General features: G+C 56.7%; 1 protein-coding gene and 1 long non-coding RNA gene across 5 annotated transcripts in view; both read right to left on the bottom strand.

Moving 5' to 3' along the window:
* Positions 1-5,074, bottom strand: part of SYT6 (synaptotagmin 6) — a 63,874-nt gene extending 58,800 nt beyond the window's left edge. Inside the window, exon 1 of one of the 4 annotated variants that reach the window (XR_011649597.1) lies at positions 4,761-5,059. Coding sequence is in view for 2 of the 4 variants with exons in the window: in XM_058303010.1 (XP_058158993.1) it covers positions 4,761-4,923 (163 nt within the window). In the remaining 2 variants the exon portion in view is untranslated. Of the gene's footprint in view, positions 1-4,760 lie in introns of all 4 variants that reach the window. The other 3 variants (XR_011649598.1, XM_058303010.1, XM_058303011.1) reach the window with 3 other exon arrangements.
* A 5,422-nt stretch (positions 5,075-10,496) lies between these two features.
* LOC139439606 (uncharacterized) lies at positions 10,497-11,499 on the bottom strand. The gene is made up of 2 exons (XR_011649547.1): positions 11,284-11,499; positions 10,497-10,878 (listed from the first exon to the last, which is right to left on the bottom strand). It is a non-coding gene; the product is annotated as an uncharacterized lncRNA (long non-coding RNA).
* Positions 11,500-20,370: the final 8,871 nt, after the last annotated feature.

Genomic DNA, 20,370 nt, shown 5'->3' with positions numbered 1-20,370 from the left:
ACTTGTTCAAGGGAACAGTGCCTTAGGTGGAAGAGCTGGGGTTCGAACCCAGGACCCTCTCATGCCGATGTCCAGGTCCCTGGGCCAGGAATCTCTGGGGGGCCTGGAGGCTGAGCTGCGGAGCTATAGAGTCAAAGCCTGGCCGGAGAAGCTGGGGAGGCATTTCTTAGCTGTCGGCAGAGAAGGCGGCGGTGAGTCCTCTGCACAGCAGCCTGACCCTCCGAATCTCAGCAGGACCCTGGAGACTCAGATTTTGACTGGCCCACTCATACACACACTGCTTCTCCCCTCTCCTCTCTTCCTTCTCTCCTGGAAAGTACAGACGCTGCAGGTGACCCACCAGTCACCAGGCAAATAACCAGTGGCCTCTGGAAAAGTCGCAGCCGCAGAGGTAGCTGGGTTGTGCGTGTGTGTATTGGGGCTCAGAGGCTGCTCTGTGCTGCAGCTCACAGACTTGGTCCACGAACCATGAACTGGGCCATTTGGCTGGTAAATTTACTAGGAGAGCCCGGTGTAATTAAAATTAGGGGCTGGGGGCAGGGCGGTGGAGGGCCTTCGCGCCCTTCCTTCTTGCAGAGATCCGGGCCACCGGGCTACCTACGGGGATAATTAGCAGCGTCCAAATGGAGAAGGAATTAGTGCTCCTGGAAAAGCTGTGATGAGGAGAGACATCGGCCCGGCTAATGACGGCCGCACCAAGCTTTATGGCCGGGCCGTGGCTGCTGCCATCGTTGGGGGAGCCCCAGATAAACTGGAGACCAAGGTGGAGTGTGACAGCTGACAGAGCATTGGCTCTGGTGGAGCGATTATTTGCATTTGTCGCTTTGGCAGGTGGCGGCCCTACCTTCCCGCCTGATCCGTCGGGGGCACGTGGCCGAATGGGGGTGTCGAGGCTGGGCTGAAGGGGAGGGGCCGACGGAGAACCGGAGAACTTGTCCCCCCAGGGTTCCCGTCCCTGTCCATCTCTGTAACTAGTGGGAGGAGAGGATGGCCGGGGTCCACAAGGGGCAAGGGACACAGCTCGGCGCCCCCCAGAGAGAGAAGGGAGCCAAGAGGTGGTGCCGATATACCCGGGGGCCTCCAGAGGGGGATGCCCTGCTCACCTCCACTTTCAAAGGCCCCTCTCATTTCCGTTCCTAAATGTGCCCCATCCTTAAATATGTCTTTGCCTAACAAGGGCCAGCAGGGGCTCTGCAAAGCTCCGCCAGGACGCTCTCTCTTATCTTGCTTTTCCCAACTCCAGACAGCCCTGCACAGCCCCTAAAGAAACCTGGCCTGATCCAGGGGCCTCGTCGCAGCCCTAACGGTTTGCAGCCACATGTTCTACCCTCAAGGCTGTGGGCAGAGAAGAGCAAAGTTAGAACTGTTAATAGAGAGCGCCGTCTTTCCTGCAGAGCATGGAAAAATGGAGTGTTCTGAACTTAGAGTTTTGAGCTTTAGGATTCTAAATCTAAGGCTCACACTATATATAGAGTCAGAATAGCTTTGCCATTGGCTCGAAAGGATTCATTCATTGCACCTTTCCTCAAAGAAGGCAAAATCTGCAGAATTCCTTCCTTCCAGCAAGAAGGAGTGAGAGAGTGGCTGATTATTCAGTTACAGAAATGGGCCTTTTGTGTTTTTAATGAAATGCTTTCATTTAATTTTCCATGACAGGCAGGATAAAATTCTCTGTGTTGCAAAAAGACGAACTTCAAAGACAGGTGGCTGAGCCAGAGGACGTCTCTGGAGTTAGGAGAGAAGTGGACAAACATCACGTACATCTCATGGCCACAGGTAAATTGGAGAATAACCGTTCCCAGGTGACAGTCCGAGGGTCAGGGTGGCTTGGGCTCTCCTGTCCGGCTCCTACATTTTCTGGACCTACTTTGAACCTCCACTTACCACCTCAAGTTCAGAACCCACACTTGGCACACCCAAGCCTTTGCAACTTAGCCTGCGGAAGTTCATTGGCAAGGCAGATGACCCTTGGGGGTGGGTGTATGACAGAGGAAAGTGAACCCTTTATCGTTAGAGATTTTAAAGAAAAAGGGGGACATTGCCTTTAACCAATACAGTTTGTGTAAAATATTCCTAAGTCAGGGTTTGATTAACTGAGGCATTCTGTGTAATTCCTAGCACAGACCCTGGCATACTGAAGAGCCTCCAACAAGTGATGGTGGAAGCTGAACGTTAGCTGCTGAACCTCAGGTTGCTTCCAGAAATCCCATGAGCTAGAGGCTCAGAGCAGGAGGAAGGCTGGGGCAAACACGAAATGGCAAAGGAAACGGGGCGTGTTCTAGCCACTTGCATTTTTCATGATACCGCAAATGACAAAGATCCAGTATTTCTCCGGCTGGAGGATCTGGCTGGGAGGTGGCATCCCCGGAAGCCTGGTCTTGTGCTCTACAACATCTCCCTCGACCCCCAGCTCACCTAAAGCCCCCAAACTCCAAAGCCGTTCTCAACCGCTTTCTTCCCTTTGCTGTGATCCACGGTCTCCTCTGCCTCTACCACCGGTGTCAAGCCCCCCTCCCCCGGGCTGGTCCCAGGGCTCCCAGAGGCTCATGACTCAGCAGCCAAAGTTAGAGTTGCCCAGGGCTGACAACTCAAACGCAGCCTGCGGAGAAGGCGGACTGATTCATCGGGGCCGCCTGGCTGTCCCCCCAGCCTTCTCTCCCCCTCAGTCTGGTGGCTCATGTGCCTGTCACTCCAGACTACGGGGTGTCCCTCTACAGTCAGAACACCAGTGCCTCCCCCAGCAGGATATGCCCCGGCCACCCTCCTGGCCCCTCCCCGCATGCATTCCTGCCCTGGACAAACAGCAGGGGCAGCCCCGTGCCTGGAGGAAGGCACAGGTGTGCTCTTTCTTCCGACGATCTCCTCTAAGGTCAGGGTCGGCATCAAGGGCCCCGCTGGAGATGGGTCATTGGAGGAAAGGAGGGAGAGGTGGGGAGTGGGGGAGGCAGGTAGAGAATCCCTGACTCGGGAAAAAATTGTTGAGCTGGTGGGTATAAGTTGAGTGGTGTAGAAAGGGATAAGACCAGAGAACCAGAGCCTCGTCATACTTGTTGGGCCTAGTCCTTTCAGAAGAAATATCTGAAGAGAATCAACCTCTGTAGCCTCCATCATTGTACCAGCCTTTGAAAGTTCTTCCTTCTGTCTAACCTCCGTCCCTTCTGCTGCAGTCATCAACTTACTGATTAAATATGGCTAGGGCGATAGAGAAAGCAGTGGCCCCTACTGCCCACACAGGGCTGAAGTGGGCTGCACTCACCCCAGAACCCTGACACCCTCAAACCTCCCCTTGGCCCACTACCCAGTTCCCAGGGATCTACTGCTATCGCCGACCTTTGACCCGAAGCAAACCAGGGCAGCCTCTGGGACCCGCAGCCCCTGGAGAGCTCGATCCACATGCACCTGCTCCAGCCCGCGGCTTCCGAGCCCCGGACAAGCGCGTGGGGACGAGATTCCCGCCTGCCCGGTCCATTCCTCCCCTTCAGGGCCAGCGGTGCCGAGCGGTGGGGGGACCCCGGTGCACCCCCTGGCCCCGCGGCCCTGGGGCCGGAGTAAGGGGCCAGGGGTGGTCGGGTCTGTGGAGCCTGCGGGAACTCGGGGGCCTCGGTTCCTGCAGGACCTCCCCACCCCCACCCCGCATTCCCTCGAGGCCCCGCACTGCCCAGCCCCCGCCGAGCCCCCTCCCGCAGCAGACCGGACTCCGCGCCCGCTCGCGCCCGGGACCCTCCAGCCGTCTGGATGGGGACAAAGAAGCCTCGTTGCGGCCCGCGAGTGTGGCCGCAGGACGCTGAGGCCGCAGGTGAAAACCCGGCACCGAGCGGCCGCCCACCCTCCCGCGGCTCCCGCCGCCGGGGCGCGACAGGCCATCGCCGCTGTCGCGACTCCCGGGAGGCGCCGCCGCGGCGCGCCGGGCCCCGGCCCCGCGGGGCTCGGGCTCGGGACTCACCGGCTCGGGCGCGCTCGGCTCGGGCACCCCCTCCGGCCCGGCGGCCCCGGGGGCTGCGTCCGGCTCAGGCAGGGTCCGCGCGGCTCGGGCAGGAGGCGCCCGCTCGGCCAAGTCGGCGAGAGGCAACTGCTCAGCCGCGCACCGGCCCCGAGTCCGAGTGAGTCAGGCAGAGACGGAGCGAGCGAGTTATAGGGGCGGGGGTGGGGGGGCACGCGGCGACACCCTCCCCCACCCCGCCCCCGCCCCCCAGGGGAGGCGCAGAAAGCCACTCGCAGCCCGGCAGACACCGGGACACCAAGACCCCGTGCCGGCCGCCTACCCAAGTTAGTCCCTTTTGGAACCAGGGGTCTCGGGCCGCGCGTCCCCAGAGAGAGCAAACGGACGGACAGACTGACAACGGACTCTGGGACCTTGAGCCCCCTAGAGAGACTCGCTTTCTTAGCCGGGATGGCCCTCATCTCCCGCTTGCTCCACCGTCCCTCTCCTGGCAGAGCGCCCGCACGGCGAGCGGAGAGGCTCGAGGGAAACTGAGGCCACGAGGGGCGCCGCGTCCCGGGAGCCCGGCTTCCCGCGGGAGCTCCCGTCGTAGCCACGGGATGGGACAGGCGGATCCTCTGCCTCCAGGGTCCCCTTGGCGGGTCTCTTCTAGCCCTGCGGGAGGCTGGCGAGCGGACTGGTTGCGGCCGCTTCCGAATCCCGAATCCCGAGCCCGAGTTCTCGCTCCAGGTTCCGGGGGCCCCCGGGGCCGGCGCCTGGGGGATGCGGAGCGCCAGGGCGAGTCCCCGGGAACGGAGCGGGGCTCCGGGGCGCCCGTTACCTGCGTCGGCCGCGCTGGGACTCCGCTCAGGGGGCTGCAGCTCCAAGCTCCGACAAGTCTCCAAGTCCAGCCCGAGCGGGGGCGGCCGGGCCCTGCACAGCGAGGTCAGGACCGCGAGCGCCTCCTGGCACTGGGGCCCCCCGGCGCCCCACACCCCGCTCATGCCCCGGACAGCCCGGCCCGCCGAGCAGCCGCGCGAACCTGCGCTGCCACCGGCCTGGGGCGGGGCAAGGCGGCCCCGCGAAGACCCTTCCCGCAGCGGCCCCCTGCGGTTCCGTTCGGCTTTTAATCACTTCCCCGCAGGGTCCCCGCCCCTCACGTGGCACCCCGCGGCAGCTGGCAAGTCTGGCGCCTCGCCGCCGCCCCCTCCGCGCTCGGGGACCCGCCTGGGTCCGGGCGGGTGAGCGGCGCGGAGCCCCGCTGTCCAACCCCCCGGGAAGGCGCAAGGCCAGAGAGAAAGCTCGGGGTCAGGCTTGGGCGGACACCACCTCGCGTGACCTTGGGCCTCTGTGGGCCTCGATTTTCCTTTCTGTAAGAGGGGCACAGTGATGGCTCGTGCTCCCGGGCTGCCGGGGGGCCCGTAAGGATACTGTTTGTGAAAACATCGGGTAAACTGCCACACGCCATGCAGGTGTCAGCGGGATAGATACACCTGTAAAAGAGGCTGGGGTCCTTTCGCAGAAGGACCTTGGCCGGCGTTCCCGGCCGGAGAACTTAGACTTGCACCCGATTCCGGCTTCGGAGGTAGAAGCCTCCCAGACTGCGGGGTGTCGCGAACTGCGAGTAGACTTTGAGAGCTCCGCAATCCTGCGGCCCAGGGTACCCGCGCGTTGCTATGGCGACGGGAGGCAGCGGCCGTCTCTCTCCATGGCAACGGGAGGGGAAAGTTTCTGGCGAATAGGAATGGGGGGCATTGCAAAGAGGACTCTCAGTTTCCGCCAGACCCACCACCCCACGTCGGGGCAACCCCACTGGAGAGAACGTATCTTGCTCTTGAACAGGACGGTGACCGGAAAACTAGCCGGGAGAACTGGGGCTAGAAATGGGGCAGAGCTTCCCTCCAGGAAACGTGGGGCGAGGCCCGGGAGCAGGTCGGCTGCGGGGCCCGAGGCGTCTCACTCTGCCCTGGAGAGCCTGGGCAGCTGCGGGGCGCGGCCGGGAAGGGGCTCCAGTCCCGGGAGCCTCGTGTCCTCGGCCCGTGGGCGGGCGAGCCTCCTCCTGGGAGACTCACCCGAAGCTCCAGACTTCGCATTCCTTTGCCTTCCTTGGCGCTGGGCAGGAAACTTTAACTGGAGCCTCCGGGCGCCGCGGGGCTGGTGGGGGGGCGGGTGGGGGAGGAGGGTCTTTCCTCCTAATTATCACGCTAATTGGCAGTGGCTCGGGCGGTGACTCACGTTCCGGGGGGAGGAGATTCAGAGCGGCAGCTCCTGGCGGTCGCCACAGCGCACCATCTGCGCCAGCCGCGCCAGCCGGCCCCTGGCCTCGCGAGCCGCGGGCAGCCAGGGCCCCGGGCACCGCGGGCCCAGCCTGGCGGGTTCTCTACCCGGTACGGGCGCCTGGCTCTGTCCATGGTGCTGAAAGCTCTGTTGGTGCCATGATCGCGTGGGCAAAGGGGGGGAGGGGTGTAGGGCCTGGGGGCAATTGCTCTGGGTTTGCAGCTTCCACCCTGAGCCGTGGCACCCACTAGAGGAGGGGTCGAGAAAATCAGGCAGGAGGGACCCTGGCAACACTGCAACCCAGGCAGCCTTCCTGCGGGAGGTGCGAGGTTCCGAGCGCAAAGGAGGCTGTAGCGTCCCCATTCGCGTCCCCGGTGCTTCTGGAACTCACCTGAGGATTCCAGAGCCCCCTTCACCTTCGCCTCCGCTACGAGATGCAGACCTCAGCACCCGGGAGACCCCGGAGCTCGGAGGTCCCTGGGCTACGCGCTCATTAGCAATTTCCGAGGCGGCAGGTTTGTGTTTATGTAAAATACAAATGGAGACGAACTGCTCTCTGCCCGTGTTTATGGCAACTCTGTCACTCCGCGGCGATCTCTCCCTCCCCCACCCGAGTTCCCGGGGAAATTTGCAGAACAAAGCGCCTTGTTTTGCTTTTGCAGGGAATGAAAAAACACAAGACCGTTCCAAGGGCCCAGACCTGTGATGCAGGGAAATCAATATTTTGCTTACAACGAGCGGGGGAATTTGCATCCCAACTGAAGGCAAAGGAGCCTGTTTGGAGCAGAGCAGGTGGCAGGAGCCGAGAATTAACAGATAATTTCTCATTGTTCCCGGATTCAGCCTCCACACTCGGCAGGCGGTTCTGCAGCTACGTCTCTGGCGCCCCAGCAGCAGCTCTGGACCTGGCATTTCTCAGCCTGACAGGGAGAAAGAGGTTCTTCTCTGACAGGCTGCGGAAGGGACTGGGGTTCTCGGCTCGGTCAATAACAATTGAATTTGGAGTGCACAAGTGAGTGTGTGTGAGAGAGACCGAGGTGAGAGGGAGAGAGAGAAAGAAACAGAGACAGAGACAAGCTGAGGATGAATCAGAGACACATAGAAAGCGATAAGAGATACAGAGAGATACAGGGAGGCAGAGAAACAGACACACACAGAGACAGATGCACAGAGATGAAAGAGAAAAGAATTTTTTCTTCCATTAAGAAAAAGCCCCACCCTCGATGTCCTTCTCATGCAACCTCCATCCCAGGTCAATTTGCTGGCGTCACTGAAGGCATACATACAACCTGCCAAGAGGAGAGACACATCCTCATATAAAGATGAGAACCTCTCTTCTCCAAAATCCCTTTCCCCCACAAACCCCTTCCAAAACACATCGGTACTTTTTCCACATGGAGAGACCAAGTTCAGAGCCTCAGGGTCCCATCCAGATCTGGGGGAGAGGAGGCAGAAGCAGCAGACAGAGTTAGCGTGGCGCAGCGGCAAGCCCGGGCGCTGGGCAGGTGCCAGGCGCATGGATTCCACCATGGGGCACCCAAACAGCCGCGGGGCCAGTCAAGTCTCCTGTCTGGGCCTCGGTTTCCTTATCTGCAAGATGGTGAAGTTGGATGAGGAGCTCTTGGAGGCTCCTTCCAGCACCAACACTCTAGAATTCTAGGAGGGGAGAGGAGGAGGCTGTGTGGGGGAAGGCGGAAGGGAGGGCGCCTAAAGAGCAGTTTTTCCTGGATCTGAGGAAGGAGGTAGTTTTTTAGATTTTCAAACTTACTTTTGCTTCCCCCCCCCTCCCGGCCCCGCATTTCTCTCATCCCATTTGAAGCCAAGGCTGGGGCATCCTGAGTCTGTTGTACCCTCTCCCCCCAGGCTCAGAAGCAGAGCGAGGAGCTGGGGGTGGGGTGGGTGGCAGAATAAGGGGAGATTTGAGGCGAAAACCAGAGGCCTCTCACCCCATGACTTCTCCTTAGAAACAGTCAAAATGCACTTCCCCCTGCCCTACCCCAAGACTCTTAGACAGTGGCCTGACTGCCCTTGGGTTGGCTCCTACCCTGCTCTGAGTGGCAATGTCCTCTTGAGTTGTGCTACAAATAAAAAAATTTTAAACCTCGGTAGGAAATTGCTAATGCTGTAGGCGGGAAGAGTGAGCTCCTTTGACATGAGCCGATGTGTCATTGTCTTCCCATCTCAAAGCGATTTCTAAATAGGGAGCCCTTTCCCCATTCCCTCCTCCCTGCCGAGCCCCCAGCAGAGCTGCGAAGGGAGCAGTCTGACGTTCAGAGCGGGACTGTCTGACGTGCGGGGACAGACGCAGAGAAGAGACACGTGCGAGCCGAGCCGACCCACTGCTTTGCCGAGCAGGTGAGCGCCAAGGCGTTTCAGGTCCACCCTTGAGCGTCCCTGATTTCCTCTTCCCACCTTATTCCCTGCTTGCTGAGGCATGCGGCCGCTTTCTGCAAAGGTTTTGCCTTTACTCTAAGAAAACACACATCAGTTGAAGCTGGTCTACTGCTGCTGGAGAACCAGGTTGATGTACAGCATTGCGGGGTGGGGGAGGAACTTTATACCTTTACTTGGAACAACCTCTGCTAGTCAATCCCTATGGGGGTTCTTTTTTTAAAATTTATTTTTATTGTCTTTTTTTTCCCCCAAAGATAAATAGATCACACAAAATTTTACATTAAAAAACGTAAGAGGTTCCCTTATACCCCACTGCCCCACCCCCGCTCCTCCCACATCGACATCCCCTTTCATCAGTGAGGCACCTTCACTGCATTTGTGAACACACGAGCACTGCCACACCGCAGGGACCATAGTTTACACTGTAGTTCACACTCCCCCAGTCCATCCAGTGGGTTATGGCGGGATATACAATGTCCTCCATCTGTCACTGCATACCATTCAGGACAACTCCAGGTCCTGAAAATGCCCCATATCACACCTCTTCTTCCCTCTCCCTGGCCTCAGCAACTCCCGTGGCCACCCGTCTCCACATCAATGACACAATTTCTTCCATTGTTAGAGTCACAGCAGTTCAATAGTAGAATACCAGCAAGTCCACTCCAATCCATATTATATTCCTCCATCCTGTGGACCTATGGGGGTTCTTTTATCAGTACAACTTGATCAGTATGTCCAGAGACATCACCCTCTGCACCCATCCCCCACCCAACACTCCCACAACACAGCAACTCTATCTATCCAGAGCTGGGTGACTTCACCAGAAGAGCTTTCAGGAGTCCCTCCTTGCCCGGGAAGATGCAGGAGACATCACAGGACCCTGCGCCAATGCCCAGCCTCTTTCTGAGAGCCCAGTCTTGTTTTCAGTCCTTGGCAATTCAAGCCTCTTGAGCAAGGGATACATTTGCCTCCCTTCCATTCCTCCCCCATTTCTGAGGTCTCATCTCTGCTTGTAGACTCTGCCCAAGCATCCAGTATTCCAGGTTAGTCTTGGGATCCCTGGACAAGGTTTGCTGAATCCAGCCTGGCTTTGTGGGCTCAAGTAGTCATGGAGCTGGGCAAGCAGGGGCAGGTGCAAGGCCAGAAGGCAACATCATCCTCAAATAGCTTTAGTGCTGGACCTAACGCTGGTGGGTCCAGGGCTCTACCTGCATTATCTGAGAAGGGAAAACGACATGGAGGTGTAGGGCTAGGAGGAAAGCCACGTGCATTCCTCTCCTCCATGACCTTGTGTAGAAGAAAGAGCACAGGTTTTGGAGTCAGACAGACCTGTGTTTAAACCCTGGGTCTATCACGTACCAGCTATGTCACTTTAGCTCTCTAAACCTCAACTTCCTCATCTGTTAAATGGGAAACATAAGGCCTGCTGCGCACTGTACAAGGATTGTATAAGCTAGATGAAATGCCTAATGTACTCTGATTGCTCATAGCAGGTGCTAAATAAATGGTGGCTCCTATCTTCTTTCCTCCTCCTGTCAGATACTACAGAGATCCAGCAGGCTCACTGCCCAGAGGCTGATCTGTTCACTTCCATGGGGTCGAGTCCCTGAAGGTTCTCAAAAGGGAATTCTTTGCACTTAATTCTTATGAGAACCCTGAGAGACAGAATGAGGGGATACAAGTAGTGCCTTCGGTAGACAAGGAAGTTTAATGACTGGCCCATGGTCATGCAAGCTAGGAAGAAGCAGAGAATGAGAATCCAGGCCTTCTGACTCCAAACAAGGTGTGCTTTTCTTTTACACCATGCTGGGGTAGGACAGAAGGACTGTAAGTCATTTTTCTTCTTTTCTTAAAAGGGGTTGTAGTATTTTTAAATGGAAGTTATAATAAATATAATCATTAGAAATACATTGCAGAGCAGTGAACAATTTATTCCTGTGCCGCTTTGCACAGCTCTTGGCCCTTGGACTTCAGCCGTTCCGTCCAATTGCCTTTTGGACCCAAGCTTGGGCCGCTTCTTGGTCTGGGGGAAAGACCGTGTCCCTGATAACACACGGGGCTGGGGCCAGGCGGCGTCACAGCTCAGGACAGGCGTGGCTGTTCACTCTCCACCGAGGCGGGGGTGCGGCACGGCCGCCTCTGCTGTCCCTGGCTAGCGTCCTTTGGTGAGCACCCAGCTTCCAGAAAAAGACCAAGCCGAGATTCTTGTAAGACCAGGACCCCAAAGGCTGGAATTCTCCCCGAGGAGTCTGGAGAGAGTTTGCCATCTCAGGACTCTGACTGTTCCACTAATGAAAAGAAACCAGATAAAATGTCAAAACTAATTAAAGTGACAAATCCGAAAAGGCCCCGTCAAAGCCAGGAAGTCTTAATCCTTGATTTCAGCAGACTCGAAGCGGGCAGAATCAACAGAGGATGTTTTGGGCCAGGGGCCTGAAGCCCCCTGTGGAATTGGGGGGGGGGGCTGGAGCCCCCTGGAGACAACAAATCTGTTCACCAAATCCAACCTCCATCCATTCGGTGGAGTAACAATCCCTCCCTTTCCCAGCCCCCACATTTCTGCTGTCTGCTCGAGGCCCAGTGAATGGTTTCAGTGAGTCAGTCCCCAATCTTTATTAATAATCCCGTCTATTTGTAAAGCACGGTGCAGTTTACACAACACTCTCGCATATGTTATCTCATCTGATACTCACAACAACCCTGCTGAGGTCCCAGGCAGGTTAAAAATAACTGGCTTGGAATCCTGCAGCTCGCAAGTGGCAGAGCCAGAACTCGAGCCCGTCTTTTCCTGTCATTCATTCATCGGGTGATTAATTCGCCCACCCGGCATTCGTGAAGGTCCTACCAGGTCCGGGTTCTGGGCCAGGCACACGGGGCACAGTCCCGTGGTGCTTCCCAGACACGCTGGCCTTCAGCCGCACAGCGGGCGTGGACACGAACACGGGGGCTCTGTCCTTGGGGAGCGCACGTAATTGGCCGGGGAGAGAGGCGACACGTGAAATCGATTTAAAATGAGTTCTTTGACCCCTGTGCTGCACAGTTGCCCAAGCCGACGTCAGCGGGGGAGTTTTCTCCTGTGCCATGATCCTCCCTGGCTTTCGCCTCCCTTGCTGCTTCTTGCACGCTCTCCTCTGCCTCCCCCCTTTTCTACAGGGCTCAGCTCTGACACCTTCTTTCTTCTGTACATTCTCTCCAAGTGGTAGCATCCACTCCCAGGCCTCCAGACGCAAAATCATGCTAAGGTTAAGAGGGTGGTGCTGGATGTTGACTGAGCACTTTGTCTGGCCCAGGCTCCATGCCTCTTGTATAATAAGGGTTATATCGCATAATGCTCACAAGGAACCTCTTCTTATCTGCAGTGGATAGGTGTCTAGGGAGAGAGCCAGAATCTGAACTCAGGTCTCTCTCCCCAGCCCGTACCCTAAAGCTTCTCCGATTCTGTACCTCTGACTCCTCTCTGTCTCCTTGGCTCTATACATGCATTTCTAAATTCCTGTTTTGAATTCATGCTTCCTTCCCCAACCTGTCCCACCTCAGAGAAGGACATAACTAGCCTAAACTAGTCGTTCGAACTAAACATTTCAGAGCCTTCCTTGATGCTGCCCTTTGCCACGCACATTTCGCCAGTCACGGAGTCTTGTTTTTACCCCTAAAAGGTCTTCCACCACTGCTGCCCTCAAATCAGGCCCCCAAACCTCTCTCCTGGATCATGGCAGTCATCTTGGGGGATAAAATGTTGATGTTATCCTCTCGTTTAAAATCCTACATGGGGGAAACGGATGTGGCTCAACCAATTGGGCTCCCTTCTACCATATCGGAGGTCCGGGGTTCAATGCCGGGGCCTCCTGGTGAGGGCGAGCTGGCCCACGCGGAGCGCCAGCCCACACGGGAATGCGGCCCCGCGCAGGAGCGCCGGCCAGCGCGGAGAGCTGGAGCAGCAAGGCGATGCCACAAGAGACACAGGAGAGACAATAAGAAGACGTAGCAGAGCAGGGAGCTGAGGTGGCGCAGGAGAGTAATCGCCTCTCTCCCACTCCAGAAGGTCCTAGGATCGGTTCCTGGAACTGCCTAATGAGAAGACAAGCAGACACAGAAGAACACACAGCGAATGGACACAGAGAGCAGACAATGGGGGAGAATGGGGGAGGTGGGGGGAGGAGAAATAAATAAAATAAATCTTAAAAAAAAAAATCCTACATGGGCTTCCTGGGGTTGAGGCTGAGTTTGACATGCTCTGGCTCAGCGTCTGGGCCCCTTCCGGGCCTGGCCTGTGTCACCTGGGCAGTCCCCTCTAGGCACTCCTGGCGCCCCTGAGGCTGCCCGCGCTGTGGCCCCACACCGGCCGAGCCTGTCTCTCCTCACTTCCCGCCTCACTTCCTGCGCTTTTGCTCGGTATGTCCTCGCAGTGCCTCTGCTCCTCCCCCCGTGCGCTCTAGATTCCAGTGCTTTGCAACTGCTTTTCTCTGGTCCCAAACACCTTTCCTGTTTCCATCGCCACCCAGCTGGTTCCTACAGCATTAGTGGAACATAGAGATCAAGCCTGGCGGCCCGGGTCGAAACCTTGGCTCTGCCATTCAGTAGCTGTGTGACCTCAGGCAAGTGATGAAACCTCTCTGGGCCTTGGTTTTCTTGTCCATAAAATGGGGATAATAAAAGTCGTAGCTCTCCCATCAGTTTCCTGGGAGGTTTAAATGAGTCGATACACGCGGGACCCTTGAAAAGTCCCTTCCTTGACTTCCTGGGCTGACTCAGAGGTGGCTTTCTTGTCAGCCCATTGCACCAGACCCTTGCCTTTGCCATAGACTTGGGTGAACCTTCTGTTGACTTCCTGCTGGACGGGTTGCCCCTTGCTCTGGAGTCTTTTATTCTTCTCTAGGCTCTCCGTGCCCCACATTCGTTCACAGTCGGCGACTGTCTACTACTCTGAAGAGAGGTGGGCACGGGGCTGTGATCTGGTGCCCAAGGAATCCGTGTGCTGGAGGAGTCCCAGAAAAGGTGGGGCTGAACTCAGGAGCTGAATCAGGGAGGCCTTCCCGGGGAAGGAGAGTTTCGAGTGGGTGTTTTTAGGCAGGGGAGACTTGGAAGAAAACTCGGGGGACACGTTCGATCCCGGTTGCAGAAGTGGCCTGTGGCAAGGCTCTCAAGAGAAAATGAGCACAGCGTGTGAGCAGATTATTCTCGGCGGGGCAGGGATGGGGACACGGGGACGGGGAGGACGCCCCCGCCCTCGTGCAGCCCTGGATTCTCCGCACAGCCCCTCGGTCCCACTTACCTGGCTTCTCTCTGGAGCCCCGCTTTCTGGCCCCTCTGAAGGCAAGGGGGACGAAGACCCACTCCAGCCCTCACGGGAGGAGCCAGCGCCCAGCTCCTCGGGAGCACAGCTCGTCGGGGTCACAGGAAGTTTCCTGGTGAGAAAAAATTGCTCATTTTTGCCTAAGTGTCAAGCCATCGCTGTGAAGCGCCGGCATGTGTCTGCTGGGGCAGCTGACTGTTTTCAGGATAAATTTCTGATACTAACACAAAGTCATTACTTTGCAATTAGCTCTGCTAATGGGGGGATGCGAAGTTCCCTTCCCACTCCTTCCCTCCCTCTCTCTTGTTTTTTTTTTAAACCTTTCTCAGTTCCTCCTCCCCCTGCACACTCTTCTCATTCTTCTCAGACCCCTCCTTCCCAATCATGGAGCTGACGGTGGGCGAAGGGAGGGCCCGAGGGGGGGGACATGAGGAGCTCAGGATGGGGCAGAGCACAAAGGGACGAGGATGGAGGAAAGCGGGAGCCGACGGCACCTGCAAAGGTGGAAAGGAAGGGGCTCGGTGAACTGCATCCTGGAGAGTCTGTCCAAGGCTCTGGCTCTGGGGGGCTTGTGTCTGGCAGTGGGGAGGCAGCGGGGCGTCGGGGCCAAGTCACGGGGCTGTGGGTGGCTGAAGCTGTGTTTGTTGGGGCTGCCAGTAGGCGCAGCAGCTAAGCTTGATGGGAAAATATTTTGTTCCATTCTGAGTAATTATTTTCCCTAAACACACCCGGGCACTTAGACACACAGACTAGGCCAGATTCAGACTCACGCCCACCGCCCGCCCCCGCCCTGGGGATTTTTCAGCCCTGCGCCCCAAAAGCGCCCGACAGATTCCCTGACACGCTGTCGCCTGCGCCGGCTGGTGGGAGCGAAGGAACCCTCAGCAGCCCCACAGTGTGGGCAGGGGCACATGGCACAACTGCTCAGAGCATGGCAGAGGGGAGGCCCCGAGCCCGGGAGGCGCCTCTGCCCAAGCGGGCTGTGGGCGGGGGGGCTGGAGAGCCGCCCCGCTGAGCCGTCGAGGGGAAACCGGCGGTGGCCGATGGGGCCTGATCCCCCTGCCCAGGGGACAAGAGGGTGGGCAGAGGGCCCGGAAGAGAAGGCAGGAGAAGAGGGAAGGAGGAGGAGGACGACCCCGCCTACGGCTGGGAGGACGCAGAGACAAGGTTACCGAGAAGGGGCGCCTGGAGGGGGGGACTTCTGGGGAGGGCGGGTGTGGGGGTGGCCGGGGGCCGGCTCGGCGGGGGTGGGCAGGAGCTGCTCCAGCCCGCAGGCGGTGGATTGCCCGGCCTGGCTCTCCTGTCTCCCCTTCTCTACGACTGTCCCCCCCCCTCCACCGTGAACATTGCCGAAAGCCAATCGCTGTCCTCCCAGCTGTGTCACCTGGGGTGGGGGGCGGTAGGGGAGCCAGCGGGGGCTTTTCATTCTTCATTGGCTCCAACAGTTGGAGTCCAGCAGCACGACGGGTGGGACGTCAGCGGCTTTCTCTGAAAGCCACTGCGATCGTCCACTGAGTCAAAGGGCGAGACCTTTGTCCCGGGAGACCCCCGCGCTCCCCGCTGCCTTGGGGCTCACGGCCGGGGTGCTTCCCCGGGTCCCCTTCGTCACCCCCAGCCCTGCGGAGAGTTCCTTGGCCGAGGAGGTGGCCCACTGGCTTCCCTCAGTTGTGACCCCTCCCCATCCCCCCACAGGCGTCCTGAGACAGGAGGTCGAGCCTTCCTCGCGTCGTGGGGCCTCTTCTTCTGGGGGGGCGCCCGTCCCCCCGGTCGGGGTTAGACCCTCCGCTTCCGAGACCGGGCAGGCTAGGTGGTGGGCAGTGCGAGGTAGGAGCTCACCCGCCCTTTCCACGCGGCTGCTCCCAGCCCTTGGGATGGTGCCTGCTCCCCGGCAGGGACGGGATGCGCTTCAGTGGGGGGAAAGAATGAACTGAGATAGTTTCGTTGCCATTGTCTTTTGATTCCTCCTCCCCAGGGAAGGAAGGAATAACTGTGAAGCGTCCAAAGGCCCAGGGGGAGGTTGGCTGACCGCCGAGTTGTAGAGCGGGAGGGGCACGCCTTCCTCCTCCACAGGAGGTCCCTAAACACTGGCCACCAGGTGGGAACTCCTGCTCCCAAGGGGAAGCCTTGAGAACTCTCCGTAGAGTTAAGCAGCCGCTTTCTCTGGCCTCTGGCGCTAGGTGCCACCAGGGAGACCCTCAGAGCAGGGAATTGCCTGAAATCCTGGCTCTGGAACCAGTGGCCTCATTTCTTACCCCCGGTTTCCCCCCAGGAGCTGTGGCTGGCTCCTGCGGCTGCCTCTGTGTTCTGCTCCCGGCGGGAGCTGCTCCATCCCCCAAGGCTCCCGCCTGGGAGAGGACAGACTTCTCTTCCTTGCCACTCCTCAGCACGCAATGCCAGACCAAAAATTTCTAAAGGAACCTCAAGAACTGTTAAGGAAGGAATTAAATGCCATCTAAATAAGTTTTGGACAGTCCGTTTCTCAAAGCACGGCCTTCTGGTCTGAGGGTCACCCCAAAGAGCAGTGCCACGTCAGGGGTGCCACGTCAGGGGTGCCTCACCTGGGTCCCGGCCTGCCAAGGGGAACAGGTGAGGCGGAGCTGGAGCTCGGTCTCGAGACACCAATTGAACTGCAGGAATGAGGGGTCCTGAGAGTTAGCCCAAGCCTGGAAGCTGCAGCCAAGCTGGTCACTTGGGTAATGCCAGAGATACCAGGGCTAAAGGCCACCCAGGACCAGAGACGGAGCGAAGGCCAGTGTGGATCCAGAGGGTCACAGGCCGGTGGGGAGGGGGCAGCACCCAGCAGGTCAGGTCCCAGCGTGGCCGTCATACCCGCTTGTGAACGGCCCACACTTGCATTTACGGGTGGGTGGCGATGTGCTGTGGTGGAGTGGGGGGCAAGGTCACAGCATTTCGGAGCAGGAGAGAGAGCCTCCCGTCCTTCCAGACCCCGTCCAGCCTTCAGAGGAGCCGGTCAAGCCACACCGGCCTCTAACACAACCGAAAAGAAAGACCACGGTGAACTGTCACCCAGAGAGCAGGCGGATCCACGTTGTCAGCTGAAAACAGTCATCAGTTGGCAAGACCCGGAGGAGGTTAGCAGCATCGGCTTTGGAGTTAATCAGAGGTGGACACACATCCTGACCGTGGAATTTACTCAATGTATATAACCACAATTTCCTTATCTGTAAAATGGGATAATATGACCATCTATCGGTCCAGAGAATTCAACGTGATAACACCTGCAAAGGATCTGGCATACAGTAAGTGTGTAATAGCTGGTAGCTCTGTACAGTGACCGAGTGGCCTCAAATACAACGCGATGGCCTTGGTAAAGTCCCCGATTACAGGTCACCAACTGAACACCTTCACCACACGAGAACAAGCTGTTAGTTTCCTAGTGCTGTTTTAAGATGGATGGCTTAAAACAAGGGAAATGTGTTGTTTTACAGCTCTGGGGGCTGGAAGTCTAAAATCAAGATGCCAGTGGGGCCACACTCCCCCTGCATCTCCTTGCCTCTTGTACCTTCTGGAGGTTGCTGGCCACGCCTGGCGCTCCTTGGTGTGTCGATGCAGCCGTCACTCCGTTCTCTGCCTCCGTCTCCACGTGGCTTTCTCCTCTGTCTCTTTCTTCCTCTAAGGAGGACCCTGGACATATTGGATTACGATCCACCCGGCCCGGTACGACCTCGCCTTGACCTGCTTACATCTGCAAAGACCCTATTCCAAACAAGGACACATTTGCAAGTCCTGGGGGTTAGGACTTCAACGTGTCTTTTTGGGACACAGTTCGGCCTATAACAAACAGTAATGCCCACACCGCAAAAATGGCCCTCAGCTCCCGAGGGTCAGGTGCCTTCCTGTAAGGTAGACGGGTGTCTCTGCTGGCCCAGAAACGTTCAGGCGGCCCCTTTCCCCGTTGCTGAGGTGGGCACTAGTGGAGGAGGGGCTGGTGTTTAAACTGAACCCTTTACCCATAAATGATGAATTGGGAACCTTTCCTAGTTCAATTACTCCCGCTCCTGGGTGGTCTGGGCTCTGGCTCACAGTTAGCACGGTCCAGGCCCCCCAGGCTTCTGCTTTCATCCACCCTGGCTCATGTGGCTATTTTGGCGGCAGGAAAACTATCCCTCTGTGAGGCAGGCCGTGCCCTAGGCCACGGGCTGGCCCCCTTCGGGCTCTCCTAATCCCTTTGCCCTTTGTGGAATTGCCTTATCCTTCCTTTAAGCTTGTCGACATCATCGCCAGCTTCTTTTTTTCTTTTTAATTGAACCTGAGAAGTATTAATAAAGTCACTCAACTCCTAGATTTGTGGGTTCATACTGAGCTGATTCATAGACACAAGCCCAGTCAGACAGACCTCTAGAGCATGGGGTACTTGATGAAGGAATGCTCCTTCTGGGCCCCAAAGGGGACACTGTTATTTTGATGCCTGCGCATGGGAGAAACCAAGAGGGTGGCTTTTATTTTTAATTGAAATTTTCAAGTATATACAAAAGTAGAGAGAGTGGTGAAATGAAATCTCATGTACCCGTCATCTTGCTTCGAAAATTACCAACATTCTCCCAATCTTATTCATCCCTTCCCCCATCTCCACCGTTTTGCCCCTGGAGTATTTTAAAGCAAATCCCAAACATTTTGTCGTTTCACCTGTCAGTTCTTCGGCAGCCTCTTCTAACCGATAAAAACTTTAAATATATCATTCTACCCATATATAAACATTATCACCCCTGACAAAACTAACAACATAACAATTCTCTAACAGTACCTATTCCATATTCAAATCACTCTAGTTCTTTGAAAAGAAAGTCTTTTCACAGGTGGGCTATGTCAGACAGAATCCAAAAGTGGTTGGTTTTTAACACTAGCTTCAAGCTTCCCCCGCCCAGTGTTGGTGACGCAGTGGAATGACCTGGAGAGCAGCCAGGTGTGGGCCCTCATTGGTGTGGGGATGGGGGTGGGGGGCATGGGGAGAAACCTACAATTTCCCAAGACAGGTCTGAGCCCCAGGAAATTCTCTTTCAAGCTTGGGCTTCTTGGGGCTGTGCCTTGGAGCTCTGGACACAGAGGTGTCCTTCTGGCATATTATAACAGTCGTCCTCTGGGATAGGTCTCCCAGGATTACTACAAAACTGGGGTAAAGTGCTTACCGGGCTCAGGGTTCTTCTAGAACCTTTATGTACCTCTGTCTCAGCAGTTATGGTTTTCTCTCCCATTCATGGATTTAAGAAAATATTTTCTTAATGATTATTTGGCACCTGTTCTGAGAAAAGGGCTGTGGAAACAGACCAGGAATGAACAAAGTCTGGATACATTACGGAGTGTAACGTGGGAATGTGTCTTTAAGCCCCTTGTCAAATGCACATGCAGAGAGCAGCAGGAGCCAGAGGAGGGGGCCTCTGAGTCTTCCTGGAGTTGGGGAAGGCTTCCAAAGGGGTGTTCTTTTGAACTGATATTGGAGGTGTTGAGGCTTCTGAGGGGGTCACATCACATCTCCAGATTCTGAACAGAAACAGACGTGGGAATTGGAGAGAGCTCAAATATCTGCTTCATTACTGGTGAGGCTGGATTGGAGGAGAAAGCCTGGATCCGAGGCCCCAGTGGGCTCCCTGCGCCTCATCATGAGTGATTTTAAATCAAACACAGGTTGTATATACAGGAGAGACAACAGAATGAAACGTTAAACGAATACCAGACTGAAAAATGTTATTGTGACCAGGTCACAGCTTCATCAGCGTGGACTCAGTGACGCTGAGAAGTTTGTCTTGGACTGGGTGGGCCAGGAGAAGCTGTGAACAGTCCAAGGAGGCCTCACAAGTGGAGAGAGAGGAGGTCTGTGTCTCCCGTGTCATTGTTCAAGGGACTTTCCTGGGCTGGGGAGCCTGCCCAGCTTCTCTTAGCCAAACCATGCCCCTCACACACAGCAAATCTCTTCAGTAAATCTCTTCTTCCATCACTTCCTGCAAGGTCAACCCTGCCTTCGATTTCTTTTGGATCCTACGATACCTGTCACAGGTAAGAGCCTATTTCATTTCTTCATTTGTTCATTCATTCAACTAATGATTAAATCACCAGCTAACCATAGGAGACATAGCAGTGAGCAAAGCCAAATGGCCCGCCTTCGTGGAGCTACCTGATGGGGCGTATGGATGTTGAGCAAATAAACAGTATAGGCTGTCATGTCAGGTCTAGTAAGTGCCAGGAAGAAAAATTACGTGAGGGCAAGAAAGTGGAGAGTGACAGCCCGTGCCTTTCATTTGTAGGGTGCTCAGGGGAACTTTTCCTGAGGAGACGGCCTTTGCAATGACGGGGAGACATTTGAATGTCCAGGGAAAGTAAATTCCAGGCTGAGGGAAGAGCGAGGGCAAAGACCGTGAGGTGGGAACGTGTTTAGTATATTCAAGGAGCTGCAAGAAGACAAGAATGGCTGGAGCCGAGGGAGCCAGGACAACAGGGCAGGAGGCAGAGTCAGAGGGCTTGGATGGGCTGC

Source organism: Dasypus novemcinctus, chromosome 9 (assembly GCF_030445035.2).
Source record: "Dasypus novemcinctus isolate mDasNov1 chromosome 9, mDasNov1.1.hap2, whole genome shotgun sequence".
Lineage (NCBI taxonomy): Eukaryota > Metazoa > Chordata > Mammalia > Cingulata > Dasypodidae > Dasypus > Dasypus novemcinctus.
This window is presented reverse-complemented; position numbering and strand designations above follow the sequence as displayed.